Raw genomic sequence first — 11,431 nt, forward strand, 5'->3', positions numbered from 1 at the left:
CATACTTCCCTTACATTTGACAAATATTATATAAAAAAGCATTAAAAGTAAAAAAGACCGAGTTGCAGGACTGGGAATGATTCAGAATTTCCCAAAGAAAAAGGAGTCACCAAGGCAAAAGTATATTCAACTGTTCTACATTTGTTCTAATTTCAACTCAGAAGGGGAGGACCAGACCTGTGGACCTCCCGCTGTATTTACCACTAAGGACAGAAGTCTGAGACAGGGTACAGACGATCTCTTGCTTATCAACATACTCAGAATACTCCCACTGTATATTGCACAAAAATGAGAAGACAGGTACATAGTACATCAAATGTTTCAAAATATTCTATGGTTTTATCCCATAGGTACCTGATACAACTTATAAGCTTATATAAATTATTATATTGCTCAATCAGCAGGTGAAGTGTGGTTAGAATCATCATGGTTACAGTAAAAATAATTAAATCACTTTCATAGAGATCATGAATAATAAGTTAATTCAGTGAATTAGTTAATTCAATCACATACTTATTAGAGTGAACACTCCATAAACCATGCTACAGACTACACCAAAAACCATTTTATTCACAGATGCTTTTAAAGTCTTCCCAGTCTCCAGGGAAAAAAGCCTCTGAGAAATGGCAGCAAAAGTTTTAAACAACTAATAGCAAATGAATATAAAATGGACTTTGATTTTTTTATGTGAATTTTGGTTAAAAATGTCATCAAAATTTGAAGCTCTGTTCCAGCATTCATAAATGGCAGAATAATGGTGGGAGAGAACCCCATCCTTATGGTATTTTTGTTTTGAATAGGTATGATCAGTCTGGAATGCGAGAAACGGGCACCATTTATTGACAAGTATCAATTAATCAAGTGTCTGCTTAAATTTGAGTATTTTTTCATGACATTAAAAAAAAATAATAGTATCACCCAAGTCTCTAGACCTTCTAGCCTTGTAGATGATATCCCTGAATATCATTAATAAATCTGCCATAGTCTAGAGCATGGTTTGTGAGTAATTAACAGGACCTGATCAACATCCCTGTCCGGCTGTGATTGGTTAGGAGGAAGAGATGAGGCTGAAGCATTATTAACATCATGACATCTCTCCTGATCAGCGCATGATGATTGACGGTTAATCACCTCCATTTCAATGGCTTCCCCCTCATGGTCGACATGCGAGCTATTGCTGTCATGTGCTAGAGGTTGCTCAATCTTACTGTCCGTGCGTCTCACACCATGAACACTTTCAATGTCTTCTGGTTGGTCTTCCTCTGAGTGGAATTCTTCACCATCAAACATCAGGTGTAGACGATAGTTCAGAAATTTTACCACAGAGAAAAGAATGCCAACAAACACGGCATACAACGCCCATACTAAATTGGAAGGGGGAGCTCCCTAGAAAGACAAAGGAATTGTTTATTATAGATAATAAATAAAAAGCTGATATATTAAAATGTCTGGGAATTAATACTCTCTATTTACTACATTTAATAAACTCTCGCTGTATTAATTACAAATAACGATAACTAGGTGCATAATACCATGTGTGGAACTTTTACTGGTTGCCAGAGTACAGACAAGATGGGTGCAGAATAATAGAAAGAGGATATATAATCTAGTGGCTAAGGTATTTTTGCAGAAGCACGAATTCCGTGAGAAAAAAAACATAAAATTACAGTAAGTTTATAAGCTTACAAATTTTTTTCTGTTTTGGTTCAAGAAATTATCGTGTCGAACGATAAAAAGCCTAAAGTAGTAAAGGCGATAAAAGCTTAGAAGCCAAATCTTCATGGGAGGCAGCTGGAGTTAATTAGTAAATCCATCTTCCTCCTCCTGCTTTCTGAACGACAAGTTTTTTTTTTTTCAAAACAACAACAAGCGGGATCGAACCAGTCCGTGAGATTTGCTAGCCGCTACTCTGAAAACATGAGCTTGACAAGCTCGATCTTTATTAAACATCGAGGCTTACCAGGTACAGAGAGAACGGCAGGCAGAGTAAAATGATCCATAAGTAGAAATGGAACGTGTTGGTAAATATTTCCTGATGTGGATCGAAGAACCAGCCTCCAGTTAGTGATGCCCAGACTCCTTGTCGTAGGATTTCGAGCGTTTGTGAGCCCATTTCTTTACTGTATTCCAAGCCGAGACAGAGGGGATACTTCGGCTACGACGATTGTCATTATTATTGGGATTAGAACGAAATAATTCGCGAAATAGAAAGAAGGGGAGGTCAGAGCTTGCGTTTCCTCTTCTTGGCCGCCATTTTGATAGCCCTGACGTCATCTGCGCCTACAATAAACTAACAAACAGCCAGCGATAGTGTTATAAAATGCTACTGTCACAAATAAAAGAAATGTCCTCGCCTGCAATACGAAGGTACAGCGGTTACTAAGCATTTTCAAGATGGCGGACGGATTGATCGAAGCGCAGCGCGCTGAAAATAATCTGATTACGGAAGGAAAATATGTTATCTTGAAAAGCGGAAATAACTTGAGAATAGTGCAAGTATTGAAGGATAGGTGAGCGGTCGTATAAATGTCAATTTCTCTTCTATAGAACCAGAGTTTGCAAAAAACTAAAAGCTCCACAAAAATCGATAAATAATCGATACAAATCGATAGGATTTTTCGTAGAGGGGTTCGCACGTGTTTGGAAATCAAGATGATTTCAGCATTTCTGTCGGTTAAATCTTAAAGCTTAATGATTTACACCTTGCAGCAGTTGTGGATTCCTCGTGTCCGCATCAATATTTTATTTTTATTTATTTCTGCTGCTTTTTTTTATTGTTTGTTCCTCAGAAGTTTAATTTCGTGCATTAGTGGTGCCTGAGCACTGAAATGCAGACGTTCCGGTTTCAAAGCTTTTCTTACATTTTTTTTTCACCCGTTCGCAAAATTGGGAAATTTTCTTTGTAAATCGTACAAATCTTTGATAAACCAAGAAGAAAACTAAATAAAAAATAATGAATAAAAGGGGCCGCATGCTCCCTATTTTGATGTTATTTGGACGATAATCATGTTTTTATTTTTACTTGGCCTAACTTCCCTAGTCAAGCACTCTTTTCCTGAAATATTTGAAAGTTGCAGTCTAAAATTATTACATTGAAGGTTCCATTGCATAAATTTTACTAAGCGGTTACCAAAGTCACTTCACTGATTATTATTCCACAGGAAAATAGCATTTGAACGATTGCACTTTTTCCTTGATGATGCTATTGGATGTCATTACGGCACAACATTTGAGGTGGACAGGGATAAAGTGAGACCATGTTGTGCTTCTGATCACACAGATGAACTTCTGTCAGTAGAACAGAGAGGTAATACGAGGCCTGTGGCTGATATTGTAGGAGACAAACAGAAAATTTTAAGTATGACTGTCATGTTTACACCTATTTCAAGTAAGGTTGCGCTCACTGAATCTACAGACAGATGTATTGTAACTGGTCAGCAGCGTAGCCTGGATTTTTTAACAGGAGGGGGGGCCAAAAGGGACTTTCAAGGCATTTTCTCCTGTATTTTAGATAATGTCTCATACATTTATTTATTTTTGGCTGCTAAAGGGGGGGGGGGCTAGGTTTACCGGTATCAAGTAAATAAGCAAACAGATATAATCAAATCCATGCTTGAAAAGCTGTAGGACTCTTGTTCATGTTTTCACTGCCCATGGAACACTGCATGTTACAATACACTGATTTGTGAGTGCAATGTTATATGTAATAAAAATAATATAATGGTATTAAAAAGTACACAATTTTATTGATTACTGTATTTGGGTTCACAGGTAGCAGAATCATACAACAGTATCTTTAATTGTTTTGATGCAGGGGATACTGCAAGTAGCCAGCCTATAAAATGTGATGGCGATTCACAGAAACTCTCCAAGGAAGATATTCAATCATTAAAAGCCCAGGGACTCAGTGGAAAGGTATTAATCTACTGTGCATTACTGCCGTTCACCAACGAAAATATATAAGCTGCTAATACAGGGCTAAACCATTAGATATGATGCAATGACGGTACACCAAGATTTCTTGCAATTGATATTCTTAAGTCTGAAGTGTGGTTTAGGCAGGGCTTCTGGAATTATGCGGAAAAAAACTCAAAATTACGCGGAAAATCAATCATTACACGCTAAATTACGCAGGATTTTGCAATACATTTTTCTTTAAAAATCAAAATTTTGCAGGATTCTTTACTGAATTAGGCGCTAAATTACATGGAATATCAACTGCTACGCCCAAACTACATTTTGTACCGAAGGAAAGCACGAATTAACTTGAAAAGGTTAATTTTTATTTTATTATTAGTCCTAGGCCTTCGCGTTCTTTAGCAAAGAACGCATAGTCATTTTATTTGTTTTAGAAATTCAGTTCGAAATATCGCACTCTTACGAAGAATCTCTCTCTTTTTTACGAGAAATAGAGGTAAGAACCCCAAAAAGAACACATCAGCTGTGCACTTAAATGTTTTGTCTTTCAAAATTTAGCCAAATTACACGGAAATTTGTGGATTACGCGGAGAAAGCCAAATTACGTGCTTCCGCACAAGCGCATAATTCCAGAAGCCCTGTTAAGGAGAAATTTGTTTATGAGTTTTTATTTGGTTTTGCCCACTTTTTTGTCAGTTTTTTTGTATATATGAATTCTGTTATCCCCAATAGAATATCTGATATTCCACAATCTTATTCTGCTCCTTTTTTGTATTCATTTTATGGCTGTATCTCCAGTATACAAAAAAGCATATAATACTGTACTTTATTTTCAGGATATTGTTGATCAGCTTGTACAGAACAGTGAAACTTATAAAGACAGGACAGAGTTCTCTAAAGCTAAATACAGGAAAAGAAAATCTAAAAAGTATGTACAGTACCAACTGCTCTCAAAATAATCTTAATTAGAATAATCTACAATTAGGTTAGTCTTAAAGCAACAGTCAGGACAAATCTCTGTTGAATTTTATTCACATAACAAGTCTTATACTGTTTTTTTTTTATAAAAAAGGGAAACAGCATAAACCTTGGGGATGAAAATGATATAATGCAGTTTTTAACATTATAATTAGAACCCAATTCAAAGATTGTTTTCTTTTTCTTTCAGACACATTATACGATTTACCATCCACAAACCAAACACCTGCCTTTTAGCAGAGACATACTACTCAAAAATGCCTCAAAAGATATGGTGAGGAATATGACTTTATATTACAGTAGGTATTTAGTTTTATTGGTTTAATGTTTTTCGAAGTTTGTTTAATCAAACATGAGAAATTTCTGCCAAGTTTGAAGCCTGTTCAACCTCTGCCTGCAGCTATTATTGCAATCCTCAAGGTTTTCTTTATTTGTTATCCAGTGACCTTAGACCGGATGCCCTGTCCCAGATATTGACGTTAGCCAACATCAGAGCAAACTCTCGAGTTCTTGTCATGGAGCAATGTCAAGGGATGATTGTTGGTTCCATCTTGGACAGAATGGGAGGTATGTGCTACTGCTTCTCTTTTCAAGTACAAAAAGAATTAGAAAAAGGGCAAGCTAAAGGGCAAGCTAAAGGGCAAGCTAAAGGGCAAGCTAAAGGGCAAGCTAAAAAAAAGGCAAGCTAAAGGGCAAGCTAAAGGGCAAGCTAAGAAAAAGGGCAAGCTAAAAAAAAGGGCAAGCTAAAGGGCAAGCTAAGAAAAAGGGCAAGCTAAAGGGCAAGCTAAATGGCAAGCTAAAGGGCAAGCTAAAGGGCAAGCTAAGAAAAAGGGCAAGCTAAAGGGCAAGCTAAGTTTAGGAAGGGTGCTGGTCTTTGAGATATTATACCTAATGGAATTTAATGGAGTTCTTGCTGGATGTGCAGTATTTCTAAAAAATGAAAGAAGAATGGTTATTGCAAGTTTCTCTGAGATGCGTGGGTTTTAAAATTCGCTCAAGACTAAGAGGCAATGAAATGAAAATCCACAAAATGTGTGATGTTCTAGTGAAAAGAACTTTGCTCCTTCAGGTGAAAATTCCCAGAGACCACTTGGCACCCTGGGAAGCAAAAAGCATTATGCATCTCTTACTGTACCTGTCATAGTATACCTGTGGCACCTTTGGACTAGTCCTGTAAGACAATCCTCTCCCTCTTCCCTTTTATTGGGTCAGGGGTGTAGCTAGGAGATACTTGCCCCCTTTCTGGTCCAATAAAGCTGTTGTCACATTTGGAAACTAATGTTCTTGAGAAATCACTTTGGGCTCCCCCCCAAGGAAAAATGCTGGCTAGGTCCCTGTGGATCATGCTTTCATTGTTTTATATGTTCTCATTAAGGTCCATCGTTAGACATTGAGATATGTTATATGATCAACCTACTAGTGGCTATCTTTATTTGAATAACAGACCCATTTCTATCACTTGTTTGTAAGCTGACAAATTGATGATGATGGTGTCTGATTTCTCAAAGGTTATGGAAGCATTGTCCAAGCTCATAATGGAGATTTTCCAACAAGGTAATGCTAAGCTTTCAAAGTTGGCTGTACCAATGTATAAAGAGAATAATATGTGAATGCACACAGCTGTGAATTTTTTTTTCGAATGAGCTGTGAAATTTTTTTCCAAAGCTTGTGTCTGACTACCCGCTATTCCCAAACGAGACAAAGACTTTGGATTCGCTGAGGTCATGCAACAACAAATTTGGCTGTAACTTGGCATGAATTATTCCCTTAACAAATAACAAAGCAATATCTTTAATATTTCATAATTTAACTGCCATATCACAAACGCTGTATAAAGAAGAACTTTCATTTTCGATTAAAAATAGAAAATGCAAAAAGATTTTGTTAAAGTTAAAGATAATGCTGAAACCCCTCGTGCATTTGTAAGAAGTTGTGTTAGAATTTAGATCTGCCAATGTCTTCTAGTTTTGTATTTTTCTCTATACAGGATAGCTATGGACTATTATAATTTCTCGTCTGAGTTTCTGAGCATTGTACATGGCTTTCCCTTGATCAAACTGAACACCTTAACAGAGAAGACTGCTCCTGATGAGAAAATAAAGGGTAAGAATGTGTCCTTGCTCATTTAATATATTTTCAGTAAAATACTTATCATAAATTTTCTTTGAAACTATCCTCAATATGTTTTTTTCTATTTTAACAAAAGAGGAAGACAGAGAACAGCCACAAGATACAAGGAAGACCTCCAGAAACACTGATCCACTCAGTTTGAGTAAAGCAGAACAGGTCCGTCTGTCCGTCTGTCTGTCTGTCTGTCCGTCTGTCCGTCTGTCCGTCTGTCCGTCTGTCCGTCTGTCCGTCTGTCTGTCCGTCTGTCCGTCTGTCCGTCTGTCCGTCTGTCCGTCTGTCCGTCTGTCCGTCTGTCCGTCTGTCCGTCTGTCTGTCTGTCTGTCTGTCTGTCTGTCCGTCCGTCTGTCCGTCTGTCCGTCTGTCCGTCCGTCTGTCCGTCCGTCCGTCCGTCCGTCCGTCCGCCCGTCTGTCCGTCTGTCTGTCCGTCCGTCCGTCCGTCCGTCTGTCCGTCTGTCCGTCTGTCCGTCTGTCCGTCTGTCCGTCTGTCTGTCTGTCCTTCTGTCTGTCCATCTGTCAATAAATTAATCAATGCAGGGTTGAAGTTCTTGGAAGCCATATCTGTCTGTTTCACTATAACGTTTGTCGGTTGAACTAGACTTGTGTTGTTGTTCAGGATAAACTCGCAAGACGAGAAAGAAGACTGCAAGAAGAACTTACAGCCAGGAACGAGCTGCTCAAAGGAGATATGGATGCGTAAGTCCCGTTAAATATTAATAACTGTGGGATTGGTAACTCGCATAATAACCCAGTGCAGAAAACCCTGGCTCTCCGTATTTCCAAACTAAAGCACCAACAACGTAGAACGTCGAACACTTGGGTTGTTGCGCGCAAGAAAGACACTGACTCTAGATTCATCATATAGCATATATGAGATGGTTTCATTATTAATTTATTCCTTGCATTAAAAGAAATAGGCATAATGTAAAATTGAAGTGTCCGATTCTAGCACAATTACATAGTGCGACATACTTGACGTTCCACGTTGTTGTCGCCTAAGCTTGGTATTGGGGACTTTGTGACTGTTGTGGTTCCTTCGCAGTCTGGTGATTGTTTGCAAGTTCCACCCGGCCCCAGTCCTGATGGCATTACTACCGTTCCTGGCGCCGTCTCGCCCATTCGTCGTGTTCTGCGCGTACAAAGAGGTGTGTTCTTTCTCCATGTGAATATTTTTGTGCGCACTGACTTACGTGCGCCATCATCAAAACGATTCACGAGTATTGTTTTGTATTTGATGTAGTTCTGACCTTTTACATTGTTTTTAATCAGTTAAAAAATTCATGTAGCACGAATGTTCACGTGTTTACAATATTTCTATTAATGAAAGGCTTTCTTAGAACGACGACATTTTAACGAAGCATATGAGGATGGAGGACTTTAAAGGGACTTTTACGAACGCTTTCTTTGGTTATCTATATTTAATACATACACCCAAAGCATCACTTTTAAGATTACCATAGCAGGGCAGTAAAAAAGCAAGAAATCATAAGAAAAAAAAAGAATAAACAATAAGATAGCCTAGTAGTTATATTTAACTAAAGGCTGAGATTGTCTCTGTAGATATGTGTTCGTCATGCTTGTGGATACTCAAGTCTTTTAATAATTTAAAGTCTTTCTCTCTCTTCCCAGCCTCTCATGGATTGTTACGTGAACGTGCGCGCAAAAGGCGGGGTGGTGCATGCCAAACTGACGGAGACGTGGCTAAGATACTATCAGGTAAGCCCCACCACGCCCTGCTGGTAAGAACCCAGCCCCTGTTCCCCCCCCCCCCCCCCCCACTACCATGCCCATATAAGAAGTATCTGGTACGCTTTGATAGCTCTGTCGGAACTCTCAGGGACACACATAATAAACGTAGAGATGTGGAAGCGCATGTATATGGTGCATATTATATTTTATTTCCCGTAAAATGCATCCATGCTTCCTGGAAGCTGTTCTATTATGTAATACACGTCTCAAAACGCCGTGAAAACACTTTAGCGCTTGACGATTCATTCCAAGATAATATCAATGAATACACCTAGACTTTATACTTAGAAACCGGCAAAAATTTGCAAGAAACTTTATTTTTCACAATAAGTGGAGTGGGGCGAGCTTGTACTTTGTCAAACGCCCTGGACCGCATCCTCGGGGACCCAGGGCGTCGCGAGATCGGAAACACAGGGAGCGTGGCGCGAGAAAGAAACAGGCTTATTTCTTTTCTCCCTGTGTGCCCGATCTCCGTGACGCCCTGGGTCCCCGAAGGATGTCGAGACCGCGGAACTTGGAATTTCACGTCGTGGTTTGGCGGAGAATGGTTTAGAGCTATCAGAACGCACTATCACGTGCGTCCATTGAATTCTCGAATCAACTCCATTGCTTGTTGACCGTCGCCGTCCTCTTTGCCTTCTTCGTATCTCAAGTCCCTAATGCCTTGTTATCGTGAACGCGAATTCTGTGATATCCCGCTATCTTGTTCTTTGCTCCCTTTACACACAGGGAGATATTTCGAGTCATTTGTGATAGTGAGATCCTGCGAGGGGGTATCGATAACAGTTGCCTATTGTGTAGAGTACGTAGCCCTTTGTAGTGGAAGCCACCTATTCTCTTTGCATTCAAGCGCTAAGTGAGACACCCAATATAGCATAGAAGCTTTAGTCTTAGCTTCAGGAAATCCTAATTTCTATTGAAGATATTGCGGTCGAATGCAAAAGTGTCCACAAGAGACAATCAAATGTACCATTTGATTTCTCAATGGGAGATAACACTTTTTTTCCTCCTCAATATTTTATTTCAGCCATTCAAAAGGTGATATTACACGCGTCCTTGTTTCGTGGTAAAAACAATGCGTGTAACAGATTTGTGACTTTCTTGGCGCAACAACGCGTTGCAAGTTTTTTATTCGACTTCAAATTCTTGTGAGAAAAAATGACGAATATCGAGAAAAACAACCCATGTAACATGGCGCGATGTTACACGAAAAAAAAAAAAAAACACTCGTGTAACATCACCTCAACTCAAGTTTTCTCCGTTATGTCTCCGTGCCTTTTAGCCAAGCTCGGTAACGAAAATCCTCTCTTAAAAAGAAGCGCAATCCAAAAGCTCTAAAAAAGAACAAAAATAGAAGCAATCCGATTTTTTTTAGAGATTTTGGCTTGCGCGATTTTTAATGGGGGATATTCGTTACCGTCCTGTTAGATACCAAATGATAGATGCATTCCTTATATATAGCCACTAGCAAGTTTGAGCGACAGCAAAGCGGACGGAAATGGCAGAAAACAATAGCAAAATCAAAGGCGTTCTGTCTGGTGCATTTTTGCTGTTTTCCACCAAACAATGACGTGAAAATACCAATGTCACGGTCTGTCGAGGAAGGGAACGTTTGCGCTTCAATCACAGCTATCTGTGTTCACTAAAGTAAAAATAAGGTTCTATTCTTTTCTAGACTATTTTGGAAGTATGAACTCTAGTTATTAAAAAAAATAGTCTAGTCTAGATTTGCTCGCTTAGCGTTAAGGTACTTTATTTCGGTTGCGTCTGACTAGCCGTTGCCGTTGTCCCTGCTGAACCTCTCTTTACTAAACGACGGGGACGTTCTTGATTTGAGAAAGCTATGTCAAAAGAATCGCTGAAGCAGAGCAACGTGCCTACAAAAACATACACCTATTTCAAAAAACGTTTTCATTGCAAACGGCAAATGGCGATTGTCAAATGGCAGTTCTACGACCGAAAGGACCCATGGATCCCAAAATATTTGTTCCAAATTCAGAAAAATATAAATAAAACATACGACTGTCCATTTAATGTAATTAATATATGGTTCTGACATCGCTTGAGTTTATTTATCACCTTTATTTTTACAAATAATTACTACCCATTAACACTTTTCGGACGTAGAACTGCCTTTGGCAATTACCATTCGCCGTTCGCACTGACAACCTTTATTGAAATATGTGTATGTTATCACGCTAAGGGATCCAAACTTGTTGATTCAGCGCTCCTCATTCCTCGTTCCATTCTAGGTTCTTCCATCCAGGACCCATCCTCACGTGAACATGAATACTTCCGGTGGCTACCTGCTCTCGGGAATCACCGTGAAAAACAACGCCCCTACTTACGGCACTAGCACCGCTGACCCCGCACCGACGAGTGAGCCGGAACTTGAGCCTCCGCGTAAGATGGTCAAACAGGAAAGCGATGAAATAATAAAACAGGAACTGATAGATAATGAATAATTCTGGCAGTTTTCAATAATAAAAAAACCAGACATGGCTAGTTATGAAGACGTTATGTTTTTGTTTTTAACCCATTGACCCCTCAACCGGCCTGGCCGTAAGAAGAACCCGCCAGCCAAAATTATAAATTCAAAATAAACAAAACGAGGTTAAGATACTCACCCTCTGGCCACCTTTGAGATAATCAGAATTGG

At 39.1% G+C, this 11,431-nt stretch overlaps 2 protein-coding genes across 2 annotated transcripts in view; one reads left to right on the plus strand and one right to left on the minus strand.

Moving 5' to 3' along the window:
- The window catches only part of LOC5507865 (pecanex-like protein 1), a gene marked incomplete in the record, with an annotated part of 30,576 nt that extends 28,293 nt beyond the window's left edge, over positions 1 to 2,283 (minus strand). The window contains 2 exon segments of the mRNA XM_048729965.1: positions 1,132 to 1,386; positions 1,961 to 2,283. Coding sequence (XP_048585922.1) covers positions 1,132 to 1,386; positions 1,961 to 2,113 — 408 coding nt within the window.
- An 86-nt stretch (positions 2,284 to 2,369) lies between these two features.
- On the plus strand, positions 2,370 to 11,281 carry LOC5507885 (tRNA (adenine(58)-N(1))-methyltransferase non-catalytic subunit TRM6). Its single transcript, XM_032376596.2, has 13 exons — positions 2,370 to 2,510; positions 3,162 to 3,307; positions 3,815 to 3,915; positions 4,755 to 4,846; positions 5,087 to 5,170; positions 5,339 to 5,463; positions 6,405 to 6,450; positions 6,884 to 6,999; positions 7,103 to 7,182; positions 7,640 to 7,719; positions 8,066 to 8,168; positions 8,653 to 8,739; positions 11,025 to 11,281. The coding sequence occupies exons 1-13, from the start codon at positions 2,395 to 2,397 to the stop codon at positions 11,235 to 11,237; spliced, it is 1,389 nt and encodes a 462-aa protein (XP_032232487.2). The 5' UTR covers positions 2,370 to 2,394; the 3' UTR covers positions 11,238 to 11,281.
- The last annotated feature ends 150 nt before the right edge of the window (positions 11,282 to 11,431 follow it).

This window comes from Nematostella vectensis, chromosome 7, assembly GCF_932526225.1.
Source record: "Nematostella vectensis chromosome 7, jaNemVect1.1, whole genome shotgun sequence".
Classification (NCBI taxonomy): Eukaryota; Metazoa; Cnidaria; class Anthozoa; order Actiniaria; family Edwardsiidae; genus Nematostella; species Nematostella vectensis.

Excerpts from the sequence above, each read along its gene's own strand:
- LOC5507885 (XM_032376596.2), top strand. The coding sequence starts at position 2,395 with ATGGCGGACGGATTGATCGAAGCGCAGCGCGCTGAAAATAATCTGATT. Across the intron at positions 6,451-6,883 it reads AATGGAGATTTTCCAACAAG|GATAGCTATGGACTATTATA; the intron begins GTAATGCTAAGC and ends TTCTCTATACAG. Across the intron at positions 8,740-11,024 it reads CGTGGCTAAGATACTATCAG|GTTCTTCCATCCAGGACCCA; the intron begins GTAAGCCCCACC and ends GTTCCATTCTAG.